This window comes from Sipha flava, unplaced genomic scaffold (genome assembly GCF_003268045.1).
Source record: "Sipha flava isolate LNK unplaced genomic scaffold, YSA_version1 2_pilon_pilon, whole genome shotgun sequence".
In the NCBI taxonomy this organism is placed as follows: Eukaryota; Metazoa; Arthropoda; class Insecta; order Hemiptera; family Aphididae; genus Sipha; species Sipha flava.
Window position 1 is genome coordinate 116813 of NW_020272972.1, and position 18289 is coordinate 135101.

At 25.0% G+C, this 18289-nt stretch overlaps 1 protein-coding gene across 4 annotated transcripts; it reads left to right on the forward strand.

The window, feature by feature from the left end:
- Positions 1-2760: 2760 nt before the first annotated feature.
- LOC112685994 (pyruvate carboxylase, mitochondrial) lies at positions 2761-17019 on the forward strand. Of its 4 annotated transcripts, none has more exons than XM_025558082.1 (19): positions 2761-2866; positions 9532-9699; positions 9790-9974; positions 10090-10401; positions 10456-10680; positions 10766-10929; positions 10997-11159; positions 11218-11400; positions 11486-11720; positions 12722-12769; positions 13878-14025; positions 14169-14402; positions 14506-14746; positions 14829-15078; positions 15142-15386; positions 15499-15678; positions 16032-16277; positions 16350-16493; positions 16556-16807. In XM_025558082.1, the coding sequence occupies exons 2-19, from the start codon at positions 9564-9566 to the stop codon at positions 16805-16807; spliced, it is 3591 nt and encodes a 1196-aa protein (XP_025413867.1). In that variant the 5' UTR covers positions 2761-2866; positions 9532-9563. The 4 variants fall into 4 exon arrangements, with proteins under 4 accessions (XP_025413867.1, XP_025413870.1, XP_025413868.1 ...); XM_025558083.1 differs by lacking the exon at positions 2761-2866 and adding an exon at positions 3110-3158; XM_025558085.1 differs by lacking the exon at positions 12722-12769 and having other exon boundaries at positions 2762-2866; positions 16556-17019.
- The last annotated feature ends 1270 nt before the right edge of the window (positions 17020-18289 follow it).

An 18289-nucleotide genomic window follows, 5' to 3' on the forward strand; every position in this document is an offset into this window, starting at 1 on the left:
CTTAATTATATCCGCACAAAATGTATTTTATTTTTATTTATTAATTTAATATATAGTAGGTATTTATTTATAGTAATCATAATGAAAGAAATTAAAATAGTTTATTTTGATAAATGACAATAATATAATGGACATAATTAACACAAGTAAAATAATATTTGGTACTTCCAGAAAATATTAGAATGTATGTACAAATAAAAAACAATAAAAGTATATATGGGCAATGTTCAAGATATTAGAAAACTATACAAGTTAAAAAGTAATATGTAAATAAAACTAATTCTAAATGTGTGTATGAAAATAATTAAATTTTAAAATAAATAATTAATCAAGCAAAAATGATTATTATTATTATTTTTTTTTTTTAAATAAATATATTTTAAGGAAAATTATTGTTGGTATAGCAAATTAAGTAATAACTGTATACAATATAATAATTTAAATCATGAAACATTATGCGAAGAACAAACGAACAAGATTTACAATAAGACATTGGGTAAATTACTTAAATATTGAAATTGAAAACCTAGTTAAAACCTGATTTATTGTGAAGTGTGAACAATGTTTATTTTGGGCAGATAAACTTAAGTTACAAATTCCAAATTGTTGGTTACGAATTATTACGAATTGGTTACTAATTTGTGAAACCATTTTTACACTAAAATTTTTACTTGGTGGTGCCAGGTCAGTAATCTATAAAAATTGGTCTTCTAGTTACTTTAAGTTGCCCCTCCCTGATGTATACAATAACGTCTGAATTCGAATCAGTTATACTCGGATTCGGGAAACACGAACGTAGACTCAAATATAAAACTTGACAAGAGAAAATCACGTTTAATAAAAAACAAAAAAAAAAAACACATAATTAACTTTTGTTAAAAACTAAAAATAGTAGTATCCAAAAACGTTGATCATAATTTATTATTAAAATACTAACCTAACCAGCAATACGTATTGATATTTTTCAGAGGCATTTATTAATAAATAAAAATAAATAAATAAATATAATAATAATATAATAATATATTAATAAATAATATAATAAGTTTTCTTTTCTGCTGATATTTTGATACATGGGCATTACTAAAGTACACATTTTGGGGTAGCAAAGTTAATTTTTAGAAAATTAAAAAATAAATTTTTAAATGTTTAACATCATAACTGGCTTACTGGCTCAACTGGCTAACTCTTCTTCATAAATCTTCTTATGAAGAAAAGTGTATAAACTGTCTTACTGTCGGTATTGGACTTATCACAAATATAATTATTTTGGATACAATTACCACAATAATAGATGATCTACGTTCGTACACATTTGAAAAATAAACTTCGAATATATTTTTAAAATCTATAACTTTTTTCGGGGTAGCAAAAATATATCATTGCTACCTCACAAAATTTTCTGAGGTAGTAAAGATACCCCTTGATACCAATTAATGACACCTGTGTTTCGAGATGAATTGAAGAATTTATCACATTTTTAATTAATTAATATAATACAATTGTGACACGAATATATATTATACAAACAAAAAATATCTGTGAATTCTTACCACGGACTATATGAATATTCTTATAGTCTGTGTTGTTACATAGCCTCGCATATTATCACAGATAATATTAATGCAATGACTATTTTTTCTTATATAAAATTAATCAGAACTCAGATATTTAAATTAGCTAATGACTGTTCTTGCACTGTTATCTCATGTAATTCATGGTTTGTCATTAAATAAATAATAACAAATATTTATATCTAAATTTATGTATCATTTCGTGATATATATATATATATATATATATATATATATATATATCAACATTCTTATCAAATTTTAAAATTTTATCTTATATGAAAAATGCAAAATCAAGTTTACAAGTCTCACTTTAATAGAATACAAATGTAATTCTTAAAAATATTACCTTCATTTTCCTATAAAAATAGTACCTAATCATGTTGGTTTTCGAATAAGGCGAAATCATATTCTGTCTCCCAAATTCCTCATATATTTTTATTTTTATCAATATATGATATACATGTTTATGTATCACTATATTTTTATCACATATCGAAGTAACTCTTTAGATCATATTGTGGATAATTAAAATGTTACTCATTTAACACTTAAATGTATTTTATCTTTTGATTATATATTTTTAACACGAATGTTACCTCACTGTACAAAATTAAAATATTGAAAGTAAATATTCAATATAATTGTGGTCTGTGATAGCAATTTTTATGTCACTGTAGTCCATAAGGCTATGTGACATACGATATTGAAAGTACATAGGTGATTAGTATAATATAGCACAAAATGATGATATAGATTAATGTTGTCAAATGAAAACGAACTTTAATCGATTGAACAATTAAAAAAAAAAAAATTTAATTTATATTACATTGTTTCGGATACACAGTGAATATTCATATTTAAATATTAAAGAAAAAACTCTAAATAATTTTGAAAACAAAATTGGACGTATATGACAAACATCCGATAAAGATAATTTAATTTGTATTTTTAATAACATTAAAAAAAACTCATTGTTAGATAGCAGCACAGTTTCAAAAGCTGCGTTTACAAATGCTCTAATAACTTACACTTTATAGTTGAACACCTTGGGTCCTATTAAACCATTGGTGGGGACTTATGATGTCATTGTTAAAATGACTACGAGTTTTTCGTCGGTTATCAGCGACTAGTAAACATGTAGTGGAATAGAATTATTATCGTTTTGTATTAGCATACATGTAAATAAGTTTAGCAAGGTTCACTAGGCATTGGATTCGGTCAGCAAACGGACGTCTCTTACACTCTAGTATCTGTATCACATAATAAGAAGAGTTCCGTTAATATTCTCTGTAAGTACAATAATAAGCCAACATTTAATTTACAGTTTAGATAAATACCTTCAGATTACATGTTGTCCGTATAAAATGCTAACTTCTGTCGGAGCGTTTGATAACTAGGCATTTATTAATAATCGTGTTATTGACAAACTATTATCACGTAGCGCGCAGGATCGCACAGCTGCAAGGTTGCGCAAGGTGAACGAGTTTTGAGGTTATATGGGTCATATAGTCGAGCGCGGTAATTTAATTTATTTCTCATTTTTAGTATCAATCAGCGCGTTATACCTCAGATGATCAACAGGTGTGCATACTTTTATTTCTTATTTTTACGTTAGTTTAAATAGCTTAGTTTTTATTAATATTTCTCTGGTCAATCACATATACAATTAACAGAATAAGGGTAATAATAGTTAAGGAAATTTTAAAAACGGGAACTATTATGCGTTTAACCATTTCTTACTATATTTTATAAAACTAAAAAAATTAACATAACATTTACCATTATTGAGGTAGTTATTGTTGCAAAAAATTGTAATTTTTATATATTATAGTAAAACCATAAAATATTTTAATATTCAGTGCATTTTGAAATGTAAATGATTTATATAAAAATTATCTTTTAAAATGTGTCTTAAAAAAATTTTTTTGTAATTACTTTTAATCTCAGTAGAAAAATTCTTAAGGATCAATTAATTTTAAAAATTATTTCTAAAATAAGAACCTTTTCGATATCACATATTTTATAATAGATGAGTAATCATTTTTTTATTCATTACACATAGGTCAATATATATATTATGTTAAAGTTAAAACTATAATACAAAATATATAAATTATGTGGATTGTAGGTATCTATAATTTAATATAATTATTTATATAAATGTATTTTATTCTATTTTACAAAATTAATAATAAATAATATTTTCTTTAAATTAAGTACCTATTGACTATAAACTTCAATAATTGTGTTATATTTGAATCTAATTTACTTATTTGTCTACATATGACAAACATTATACACATAATAAAGATTGGGAGTCTTCCTATTAAATTAATATAAATTATATCAAAATATATAGTATTGATATACAGATATGTGTGGTAATTTAAATAACATAAAACAAAACATTTTAATTTTATGATTTGTATGTACACTATTCAGAAATCGGTATATTTTACTCGAGGGCGTCTATTTAAATTTTCTTAAATAAAGTGTAACTTTAATAAATTAAGTAGATTTTTGATTTTATAATTTTAAATAATTATTTTAGACGCATACAAACATACAAACACTCACTAACACGTGTAACCTAGCTTTTAGTTTCTTACATTCTATAATTAAATAATCAAATCACCTAAAATGAATTAATTAGTAATAGTATTACACTATCATGCATACGCTCAATTATGTACGTGTACATAAAACCACAGATTTTAAAACATTAAGGTTTGATGATGAACATTATTTCGAGAGAAAGAAAATTTTCCTTATATTTGCCCTTTTCATGAAACGTCCTTCAATAATACTTCTATTATTAATCAAATTTAATATAGATAACAGTATATTTAAAAACTCTGGTATTAGCATTAAGTAATAAGTAATTGTACCTAAGTCATTGACAAATAGGTTTAGAACTTACGAACCATATAATTTTTAATTTTTCTTCTTTTATTTCGTATAATTTGTTATGCGTACAAATATAATCAATAGGTACACGATATACTTATTAATATTGATTTTATAATTTATTTTATAAAAAAAAGTAATGCTAATAATAGAAAATAATAATAATAACAACTTGTATTGGGTATGATTATAAAAATAGTGATAACTATTAATGGTTTACTACTATATTGTTCATAATTATATGTTTATAAATTGCTGTCTACATTTTATTTCATTGATTTTATATTATCATAATTTTTATTTTTATTATTGTTTCTATAACAATATTCCTTTTTATTATTTTATTGAAGTGTTTAAACATTATCTATGAAATTTGAATAATCTGAAAATAATTAGAATCGCATTTTTTGTACTTCCAATATAGGTGATTATGAATTACTCGTAAGTATATTTGTTTTATTAAATAGGCATATACTGCATTCACTTTTTATTTTTCAAATCTATATTAAAAATTTTTCTAATTAAATTTTAAAGTTAATTAATTTTTAGTTAAGAGTTTGTAAGAAAACAACAAAAAAATAAAAAAAAATTGATTAATAATCAATAATTTTACAGTGTCATTTGTGTTACTAATTGAGGTACCTAATTTTTTATTATAATTTGTTTGCAGTTTTTATAAATATTATTGAAACTGCAGTTAAAAAATTAAAAGAAATAATTGTTGGCGTATGTCCAGTATCTTAAAATCGATCAGTAAATAAACTATTAAAATTATTAGAAATACTCGTATTTATTTAAAATTGAATGATATTAGATTTTGGTATTTTTTCAAGAATAAAATATATAAAATTATTAAAATCAAAAAGGTTAAATGCTTCTGTTTTTTAAATTTAGTTAAATACTAGTTAGTGTCTATTATTATTTATAATTTTTATGATTCGTGGATGTATCATGAAAACTTTATTAATTTTATATAAATAGTATTTTAATATTTATTAATTTAATTCATATTAATTAATCCGATATAACCTGCAGTATTTTGTTAATTTATTTTAATTGGTATAAATCTACAATAATTATAATTATAAATAATAAATTATGCTCTATTTTGAAAGTTTAAAAGTCAAATAATACTTACAAAATATTGGTTTCGATACTAATGAAATTACTAACTGTAATCGTAATCGCGTAATCTTGTATAATTTGTTTTTATAGGCCTGGAATATACAGTTTCACATTATTGTTCATTTTATAAGTCATTTATCTAAACAACCCTTGACCTATCTATATCAAAAATAATAATTCTGATAACAAGAGATATTTCTCCTCAATTCTGATTTTAAATATATGGTATATTAAATTGTATATTATTTATTTTTTATGTGTTACTATTTACTGTACCTACTATACTTTAATATTTACCTCAGTATGTGTATTAATTGATACTGTTGAATAGTGAATTCATTTATTATACTTCACTAATGAATTTGATTCTTCTATACAAAACCGAATAGGTTACTCAAACATAGCAGCGGTCATTGGGATACTGGGATAGTTCCCGATAGGCTGATCGTCATATTTTGTGATTTTAAAGTTTTAACAGGCATTTTTCAGATGCTTAATAATTATAGTTATAAAATTACTATGATTATTTTAATATATCGAATGGGCTTGTCACACAGTAATTTCCCGGGTCGAATTATTTAACTAATCCTCTACTGTTCAAATACAAGTCTAAACAATTTGTTCTGATGTAATTATATTTCAATAATATATCTGCGAGTTTATATCGACTTGCCATTGTTTCATAGTTATGACATTCTTAATTCATAAACACGAATAATCAATAAGTATAAGAGTTGTTTCAAATTGAAAGTACTATTATATATCCTTCCCTGTGATTATTAAAATATCGTGAAACAAATTTAGATTTTTTGGTATTTTATCTTTTTTCCGATTATTTTTTAAAACATACCTGATGCTAATTGGTTACTTTTTAATAGTTAGATAGAATGGCTCAATGGCTAGAAAAAATGAAAATGTTGTTAAGACTTAGGTACTCAATAAAACACACCACTATATAATTTTAATCTCATTTATGCCTCCACTAATAAATTGCCAGTTTTACCATTAAAATAACTAATTCACAGATACGATTTTTTTTTCGTCTATTTAATTTAAGTAATATTCATAGAGTGAAATTATATTTAAACACTCCTATTTTCAAAATAAACTTCAAAATATTTAATACTCGTAACAAAACTATAAATTCGCGTGCATTAAATTATAAACTAAACGTAATTAGATTTAAAAATCTAGTAATTATATCATTCTTAATACTTAAATTAGACTTCAGACTCAAAGATTAGTCAATTTACCTGTAAACTTAATTCATATTCCTTGAAAATGAAATTTATTATTACTTTTGATTACTTTTTTTATAAACTTGTTTAATTGTAAATTTTAATGTTTGTAATTTAATTCTGTACTATAGCCTTCGGAGCGTAAATAAATAAATAAATTATTATACATAATAATTATATATTATTATTCAAAAGAATTGTTATATTTATAATCAAATACAATTTTTATTTATTTATTTATATTAAATACGAGACGTGCTCAATATCATTGTGTTGTATATATACTAATTAATTCATTTTTTATAATTAAAAAAACAAATTATACTTAATATAAATTAATAAATTATTTAACATTTAAAATTCCAAATGTAGTGATTGATATTATGTTAACATAAATATTAATTTTATTTACATTTTTATTTTTCATAATTATTGTACAATTTTCTATGCTTATATGTTGTTTGTGTCACCTTGAACATATTCTTGAATAGTACACTCTTAATATACTAAGGTCACGAAACATTCGCATACAATAATTTAATAAACATTTAAGTGTGTCTATAAATGTTTCGTTTAATTATACACTTTATCATATTTTCTTTTTTTGCCATTAATTTTTATTCTTTTCGTTTGCTTTTACCCTATTGTATTATGTATTATAGTATTGCTTTTACAATCATTAATTATATTTGTTATATTTCTTGATTTAATAGTTAATCAATATATTATTGTTGTTGTAACTGATATGCTTTTAATCGTTTAATATGTTTTTAATAATAACTGATTCCTATTATTACCCCATTTTACGTAAGAATTTCTTAAATAATTAGAAAGTTTAATAGCTTATTATTATAAATAATCAGTTGAAGAAAAATTAATTTATTTTAAGTAAATACCTGTCTTAAATATGTTATCATGTCTTAAAACGAATGTGTTGCAATTTCGCATGTGTTTTTACTGTTGAATAAATTAAAAATCAATTTTTTAAATTATAAATATTTAACGTAATTACATTTTATGAAGTCATTTTATTATTATTTAACATTCATAAGAGTTTGAAAATCATAGTAATGGAATGAAGTGCGGTTCCATTAACACAATATCATTGGTATTTTTACGGCTTCATTCACAAATCATAAAAACTATTTACAGAAGACTGAATTGCCTCACATTTTTACACTTTATATCTAAAGAATAAAAACAATAAATAAACAATATTCCATTCATACAGTTCGAATAGCGTGTTTAGGGTTTCAATGATTGAATATATTATAGTTACCAGTTGAAAAAATAATTTTATCCTAAATGTATTTTATATAGTACAGTATATAAAGTAAAACCAAATTGATCAAATGAAAGAGTAAATAAATTGATAACATAAAATAATTTATTTGAATGGATATTTTTCAACATAACATTAATGTTTTTATTATTATATTAGGTATTGTATTGTTATATAATCATTGTCCATTAGTAACAACTAAGAACTTGAAGCCTTGAGTTTTGTGTCTTGCGTGTTTTGCACTTATATTTTAAGTTGGCCGTAGGATCTCCTATATGAAGCTATATGATGTTAACATAAGACTGAGTTTGTTTTTCTTCTTCTTTTTGGTGATATTCGACCTTCAAGACCTGAGTGTTTTATCAGTTTTTAATTAATTTAATGTTTAGATCTTAGAGAATAGTGTATGTGTTTTCATATTTAGTTTATATTTAATTTTAATAAAATTAGTAACGTTGCACTACAATCGTGTTCCAAATGTTTTAAAATGTCACTAACATTTTCTACTGGAAATAAAATATAAAAAATCATTTGCATTAAAAATTACATTGTAAACCTGTTTTTTGTACGCACTTTTAATAAAAAATATATTAATTTAAGAAACATTTTAGTTGTCCCATAAGATAACCAAAAATCATCCTTAAAACTTCTTTGAATTATACAAACATTTAAATAAAAAACTACAAATTTTCCCTCCATTTAAGAATACATTTATTGTATTATTAACCATTATTACGACCATCAATTATGTGCTACAATAAGTATATTGCTATCAATTAATAATCTTAATGGTTTTCTTATTAAGGCTGTAGATAGGAATTGAATACAGAGTGTTTCAAAAGCTTGTAAATGGTTCAATCTGACAAAAAATATTGCAATTAATGCATTATGGGAATAAAATATTCTAGTTTTGTTTAAAATTAATAAAAAAAAAAAAAAAATTGTTTTAAAATGTGAAGTATTAAATTGATTGGTGAATCTTGTGTTTAAACATATTTAGCAAATCAAAAGATAAAATTTTACTATCTAGAATATTTTAACTAAGTATTGGATAATTAATTTGTTTTTATATATAAATATTTATTAAAATTGTTCTGAATAAAAATGAAATTGATTATGTTTTCTTATGCTTTAAATACGGGGTTTTTATTTAAAAGTTTAACCTTAGTAATAGTTATAACTTGTATGTTTAAATAATCCAAGATGGTTAAATAATTTAATAATAAATAATTTTCAATTTAATATTTACGACTAAGTTTGAACATAGGTGGTATAAACTTATTTAATGTATAAAAAAATAAATACCAAATTACAGAATTAAAATGTAATATATTCAATTAACTATTTTATGACAACAAATAATAATTAATATGATTAATTTAATTATTTATATTTGTCACAGATTATAGTGGAGTCCTAATTGTGTTATAAATAATGATCATTTCAAATGTAAGTGGTTCTATTCGGAATCATGTTCGAAATCAGTTTATTGCTCTATCTTTATCACGAGCAAGGTATTCTTCTAAAGTAGAATACAAACCAATAAGAAGTGTTCTTGTTGCTAATCGAGGTTAGACCTATTTATAAAATATTTAAAAATATTCATTTTTTTTACCTCTATCATTGTAGGTAATATAAGTTTGATATATTTTATAAATAGGTGAAATTGCTATTCGTGTATTCAGAGCGTGCAATGAATTGGGTATTAAGTCTGTCGCCATATATTCTGAACAAGATAAAATGCACATGCATAGATTGAAGGCTGATGAATCATATCTAGTTGGAAAAGGAAAAGCACCAGTAGAAGCATACCTTGACATACCTGAAATTATAAGAGTTGCAAAAGTAAATTACCCAATGATAGTTTATTCACTACAGTTAAATTATTGTAAAAATAAATGTTTTTAAAAGTTGTTTATCAAAAATATTTATAGTTATTAAATTTTTTTTTTTTTGAAAGGAAAATGATGTTGATGCCATTCATCCTGGTTATGGTTTTCTATCAGAACGATCCGATTTTGCTCAAGCAGTTATTGATGCTGGAATACGGTTTATTGGACCATCACCTTTTGTTGTGCAACAAATGGGTGATAAAGTTGCAGCTAGACAGGCGGCTATCGATGCTGGTGTTCCAATTGTTGCTGGTACTCCTGGCCCAATCAGAACATCTGAAGAAGCAATCGAATTCTGTTTAAAACACGATTTACCCGTTATTTTCAAAGCTGCTTATGGAGGTGGTGGTCGAGGTATGAGAGTTGTTAGAAAAATGGAAGTAAGTAATTCAATATTATGTTATTTATTCAGATTATATAATTAAAATTTTCAGGATGTCAAAGAAAATTTTGAACGTGCTTCATCAGAAGCAAAAGCAGCTTTTGGCGATGGTGCTATGTTTATTGAAAAATTTGTTGAAAGACCACGTCATATTGAAGTTCAACTTTTGGGTGATCAAGCTGGAAATATTGTTCACTTATATGAAAGAGATTGTTCAGTTCAACGCCGTCATCAAAAAGTTGTTGAATTGGCACCAGCTCCTCACTTGGACCCAAAGGTTATAAATATTTATGTGTATTTTGTTACTAAAATTAACAAAAAAAAAAAAAAAAAATGTTGAGTAATTTAATTTAATTTTTTAGGTTAGAGACTTAATGACTGAACGTGCAGTTAAATTAGCTAAACATGTAGGTTATTCCAACGCTGGTACTGTAGAATTTTTAGCAGATAGCAAAGGTAATTTTTACTTTATTGAAGTTAATGCTAGACTCCAAGTGGAACATACTGTTACTGAAGAAATCACTGGGTAAAATAATATATAATTTAACTGAATTTCTTTATACTTTTAATTGTATAAACTCCTTATGTTACAGTATTGATTTAGTACAATCTCAAATTCGAATTGCGGAAGGTGTTACGTTGCCAGAACTTGGTTTAACTCAAGATAAAATTAAACCTCAAGGTTTTGCTATTCAATGCCGTGTTACTACTGAAGATCCTGCTAAAAATTTCCAACCGGATACTGGTCGTATTGAAGTAAATGCCAATGTTATATTAATTCAAATATTAATAGTAATATTTTATAATAATTTAGGTTTTCAGAAGTGGTGAAGGCATGGGTATTCGATTGGATGGTGCTTCTGCCTTTGCTGGAGCTATTATCAGTCCATACTATGATTCATTGCTTGTTAAAGTTATTGCACATGCTGCTGATTTACATGCATCCTGTGCTAAAATGAATCGTGCTTTGCGTGAATTTAGAGTTCGAGGAGTGAAAGTAAATTAAACATTTTATATTCATTATTTAGTTTCTGAATTATAAAAAAATTATTTAGTATTCTTATGTTGAACTTAAATTTTAGACAAATATACCATTCCTCCTAAATGTGTTGACTAATGAAAAATTTGTGAATGGATCAGTTGATACATATTTCATTGATGAAAACCCTCAACTCTTTACACTTGAACCATCACAGAATAGAGCCCAAAAATTACTTAATTATTTGGGAGAAGTTTTGGTAAATGGTCCTCAAACTCCATTAGCAACCAGTTTGAAACCTGCAAATATACAACCACATGTACCTGAATTTCCTGCAGGTATTTGCACAATTTAAATACTGTATAAAGCACTTCGATACTAATTTTTTTACATTTTATATGTATTCATACTTAGTCATTGTAAACTAATTAAATTAGAAATTACAGTTTTGGTGTTGCATGTATATAAATTACATAAAATGTATATAATATGTGAATTACCTTAATTAAATCAATAGATTTTTAAAAATTTTACCTATAAAACAGCTGGAAAATATTTTTGGAGAACTTTAGCAAAATATCACAAAATAATTTTAAATTTATCACTTATAAACAAATTTGATACTTGTACTTGAGTATATTGTTTATATTATAATTTCATATTTTCAACATTTCAATAGATACCATATGTATCTAAAATATCTGAATAAACACAAAAAAATATGATAGTATAAACCTTTGGATAGTTTATTTTTCACTTAAACCCTTCACCTGCCTCTAAATAAAATTAAAATATAAAGAAGTTTTGTAAAACCATGGTTAACTGAGGGTGCTCTTAAAAGTAAAACATGTAATGTAAGATGTTTAGGTTGGGGTAGTATTTTTGTATACCTTTAAAACATAGTTCTAATTATATTTATAATATTCTAAACCACAAATAATTGTAATCGAAAAAAAAAAAAAATAATTTAAACACCTTATATGAGAAATGAATATAATTGAATGTCTTCAAATTATGTTTCAGTTCTCACTGGGGACTATAGATTTGGGAAATTATACACAACAATATTATATAAAAAAAAATTCTAAGAAATTTGGATTTTATTTCCAAATTTACTGGGCACTTCTATACTTTTAGGTCATAATTTATTTTTATATAGATTTTAAAGAACTTTTTTAAGGGTAATTTAGAAGATTTTTTAGGGCATCATATCTGGGACTTAACATTATATTATTGTACAATACACGAGAATCATTATTTTAATTAGTTATTTTGTGTTATAATTGTATGCAACTGTCTTACTTATTGTTTTCAAACTATTGTGCGTGTGCTTGTCTAGATTATGTTGCACGCATTTTATGCAAAAATGATCCAGAAAATAATACAGGTAATCCACGTTTAAATAAAATACTATAATTGCTTAATTTGCTTGTTTAATATGCGCCCGTTCAGTGGTGTCACAATCTTAACATTTTGTCTAGGAATTCCAAAACTAATCCTTAATGTGTTATTATATAGACAAATATAAGCTAACATGTAACTATGAAACCTTCTCATATAATTTTTGAAAACATTTGGGCCATGGTCTAATCTCAGTATGAACTTTAGTGCCAACGGACCCATTTATTTTACAATATAACTTAACAAATTTCTTATTAAATAATATATTAGACTCACAATTTTTAACATAAATAATATATACTCTAATATTTAATATTTATCACTAATTTTTTAACATACTAATAAATATTAATATTTAACTATATATTTTACTTGTGGTTCCAGATAAGTTTATATTTACGAATCATATATCCACTAGGGCGGACTGGGGTGAAAAATGGACCCTTTATTAGACTTATACCAGCCCTCATAGATCTAATGATAGAAACTTGGCATATTAAAATGAGAGAAGGATTATTTATTTTTTTAGTATTTTAAAAATTTATTACACAATATACTAACTAGTATCAGAGAATATTTAAGCCAAAAATAAAATCAACTACTCTTACCTCTTACATCTTTTCATGTAAAAATATGAAACTGATAATATTAAGTTTTAAAAAATACATTCAAAACTGTTGTTCATTCATGCTTTTTTAATATTATTGAAAATGTTTTATAAATTATCGAAATACTGCCAATAACCACTATTAACTACCTACCTACCATTTTACAAAATAATATATATTTGTATATTACTGATAATAATAGGTACTTGCATAGACCTCATATACTATATGACATATAGTTACTTAATTATGACTGCTATAAATATTTCAGATGTGTGATACATTGACACATGAGCCCATTATATGTTCAAAGGCCCAAAAATCTTATTGGCCCAGAGGGCGATCGCTATCCCGCCCACCGTATCAGTCCACCCCTGTATATCTAATAAATTATTTATTTTATTATAATTAAAAGTGCTAAATACATAAGATCCTAATTTTATATTTTATAAGTCAATGAGTTAATTTTTTAAAATTGTATTTTAGGTTTAAGTCCTCCTCAAGGATTCAAACAAATACTTATTAAAGATGGGCCAAAAGCTTTTGCTAAAGCAGTTCGTGATCATAAGGGGGTTTTGTTAATGGACACTACAATGAGAGATGCTCATCAATCTCTTTTAGCAACTAGGGTTAGGTATGTTGGATACATATTTTCTACAAAAAAACATTTTTTTTTTTTTTAAATACTAGATTTTTAGAAGTCTTTTGAAATAATCTTAATAAAAATGTGCCATTAAAATCAAATTATTTTAAATTTACTATCGTTTTACATCTCAGGTCACATGATATTCTACGTATTGCTCCATGGGTATCACAAAGTTTCCCAGGCTTATATTCATTGGAAAATTGGGGTGGTGCTACATTTGATGTAGCACTTCGATTTTTACATGAATGTCCATGGCAAAGATTAGCAGATATGAGATCAGCTATACCTAATATTCCATTCCAAATGTTATTGCGTGGTGCAAATGCAGTTGGTTATACAAACTACCCTGATAATGTTGTTTTTAAGTTAGTATGCTTTTCTATTTTTATATTACCAAATAAATTTGATATTTTCAGTTAGAGAATTAACTAGTTAAACTAAGTAACTCAATTTTTATTCTTATCCAAGATTTTGTGATCTTGCTGTACAAGCTGGTATGGATGTATTTCGTGTGTTTGACTCACTTAATTATTTACCAAATATCATTCTTGGTATGGAAGCTGTTGGTAAAGCAGGAGGTGTTATTGAAGCAGCTGTTTCATATTCTGGTGATGTGTCTGATCCTACTAAAACAAAATATACTTTAGACTATTATATAAATGTTGTTGACGAATTAGTTAAAGCTGGTACTCATGTACTGTGTATTAAGGTTAGTTTTAAAAAAATAATAGATATTATTTATATATACTACATTAAATACATTTAATCTACACAATTTCATAATATTCAAGGATATGGCAGGACTTTTGAAACCTCGTGCTGCTACTATGCTCATTGGTGCTATACGTTCTAAGTATCCTAATTTACCTATTCATGTCCATACTCATGACACTAGTGGTGCTGGAGTTGCTTCTATGTTAGCAGCAGCAGAAGCTGGTGCTGATGTAGTAGATGTTGCTGTTGACTCAATGTCTGGTATGACTTCACAACCAAGTATGGGAGCTATTATTGCTTCTTTACAGGGTACCGAATTAGATACAGGTGATTATTTTACAGTTATAATAAAAATATAATTATATTAAACAAAAATATTTTTTATCTAAGGTTTACAACTAAAAGAAGTATCTGAATATAGCGCTTATTGGGAACAAGCAAGAACTTTGTATGCTCCGTTTGAATGTACAACAACAATGAAATCTGGAAATGCCGATGTATATTTGAATGAAATTCCTGGTGGTCAATATACCAATCTCCAATTTCAGGCTTTCTCATTGGGGCTTGGTGACTTCTTTGAGGATGTAAAAAAAGCTTACAGAGAAGCTAATCTTTTATTAGGAAATATTATAAAGGTGAAAATAAAGTTAAAAGTCTTAACTTTGTGCAGTATGCATATTTTTTTATTTTGGAAAATATTTATTTAATTATTTTCTCAACTTATAAATACATTTAATTTATGTATAGGTTACACCTTCATCTAAAGTTGTTGGAGATTTAGCTCAATTTATGGTGCAAAACAAATTGACTTCTGAAGATGTATTAGCAAAAGCTGAAGAATTGAGTTTCCCTAAATCAGTAATTGAGTTCTTACAAGGAGGGATTGGTGAACCATATCAAGGTTACCCTGAACCATTGAGATCAAAAGTAAGATATATGATTAAATATCTTTTTTATATTTATATTAAAATATAATTTTTTTAATAGCTCCTTGAAAGCTATATCTATTAATTTACCACCTACTAAAAATCAGAATATTTATCCAATTTTTTTTTTTTTTTTTTTTTAATAATACACCAAATTGTTTTTGAAATATGATGATTTATCATCAATCATAATTTTTAAATTCAAACAATTGACAAATTGGATATAACCTATATATATATAACCTGGAATCATTAGTATCTCTCAGAAACATTTTATTCAATATTATATTATCTTCTTTATTTGCTGTTAATTTTTTTGATATAAAAACTAAAGATATCATTGTATTTATACAGGTTTTGAAAGATATGCCACGTATTGAAGGTCGGCCTGGATGTTCTTTAGCTCCATTAGATTTCAATGAAATAAAAACTAAATTACAAGATAAGTATCAAAATATTAGTGACTATGATGTTATGAGCTCTGCACTTTATCCTACAGTCACAGATGAGTATTTAACATTTAAAGAAGAATATGGACCAGTAGATAAACTTGATACAAGAATATTTTTAACTGGACCTAAAGTTGGAGAAAACTTTGAAGTTAGCATTTTTAAATCATTAGATTTGTATTTTATCCCTATGATATTAATACAATACATTTTAACTGTCTAGGTAACCATAGAAAAAGGTAAAACATTAGCCTTTAAAACACTTGCAATTTCTGAAGAACTAACTGCCAATGGTGAAATTGAAGTATTCTTTGAAATGAATGGACAGTTACGATCAGTGTTTATACGAGATAAGGAAGCATCTAAGGTATTTTGTTTAAAAATGTAAACTATTAATTCTATTATTTTTTATTACTCAATATTTTTTAGGAGATGCATATTCATCCAAAAGCATCCAAATCTAATAAGGGAGAGGTTGGTGCCCCAATGCCAGGATCTGTAATGGACATTCGAGTTAAAGTAGGTGACAAGGTTGAAAAGGGTGCACCACTAGTCGTTTTATCTGCCATGAAAATGGAAATGGTGGTCCAGGCGCCTATTGCAGGAACAGTAAAACAAATTGACATAAACATTGGAATGAAATTGGAAGGAGAAGATTTATTGTTGTCCATTGAACCATAATTTAATTGAAAATATATAATTTAAGTTTTATAAATATCCCTGCCATAAAGATCCACACAGATATAGTTATAAGGTTTATCCACTAGTCAAAATATGTTAAAATTATATTTATTTAAATTAATAGGTGGACATAATATGTACGAACAAAAATGAGTACTGATGTTGAAATTGTGTTGTGATTTATATGTAATATTATATTATTATACAGAATATTTTTGTTTGTATTTAATATTTTAAGATAAAGAATTATTTTTAAGTGTTAACTTTTTGTACCTGGGTCACTTGTGACTGAGATGAATAAATAAGAATTTAAATTAAATTTATTCATATAAAAATATTTACAAATCTGTCTTCACCATTCTCTAAATAATTATAAAATATTTTTTTAAAGAAATATCAACTGTTAGTTCAAACAAACAACTAAAATAATATCTTCTACTTTTATTAATATTGATTTTTTTAAAATTCTACATTAATCAAAATAAGATCTTGAATTATTTTAACTAGATGTAAAATATTTATTAATTCTTCGAAAAATTAGCAGTGTTCTTAATTAAGAAATAAAACTAAAATCTAATTTAAAACATATATTTAAAATAGTTTATAATTAAGTGTTGTAACACATAAAATATTAAGTATATTAAATTTAAATTTTTTGTGTTCATATTTTTTTAAGAGAAATTTTATAAAATTATTGATTTCAATTTAATATAATACTAAAAAAGTATATATAGTTTTAATACTTCTGACACTGGTATTGCTTATTAGTTGTATAATAACTATAACTTGCATTTTTATCAAGTTACATAATTATTCTAGTATATGTTATAACTAGTTGATATATCTAGGCCAAGATAGACCAAAAGAATAACCGAGAAAAACTCTATGGGCCATATTGTAGGAAGACCTGTTGGTGAGTAAACTGTTAGTTCAATGATCAGTTTTGATTAATTGGTTTCAAGAATTTAGGAAGAGCCCCCTTTGCATTTTACATAACATCTGTCTTTGAAGCTACATGAAATTAATTACAATTTTATAACTCTAGGCCGAGCTGAATTAAGGGGGAGGGGCTAAAGCTCAGGGTCCCCAAAAAAATAATATACTCTTGCAGCTTTCCTACAGTTCTAGATATATAATTAGAAAAATATGATTTTAACAATATTTATTTAAAGATACAATCATATTAATCATTTGAAATAATTGTCTGTGACAACCTGCATGTTATTGAATTAGATAGATACATACAACAAGCAATATACTGTGTTATTTCGTTTTATTTTATCGCTTTCAAAAAAAAGTTTGAAGTCAATACTTTCTTTGTTGTTATAGATAAATTGATTTCTGAACTTGACGGAAGATTAAATTCTTATAATCTTTTTCTTTCTCAATTCAAATTTTTAGTTAATTTTAAAACTGACAATGATTCAATAAATAACTTTATTCAGTTTTACCATAATGATCTCGATGAAAACTTGAAAACAG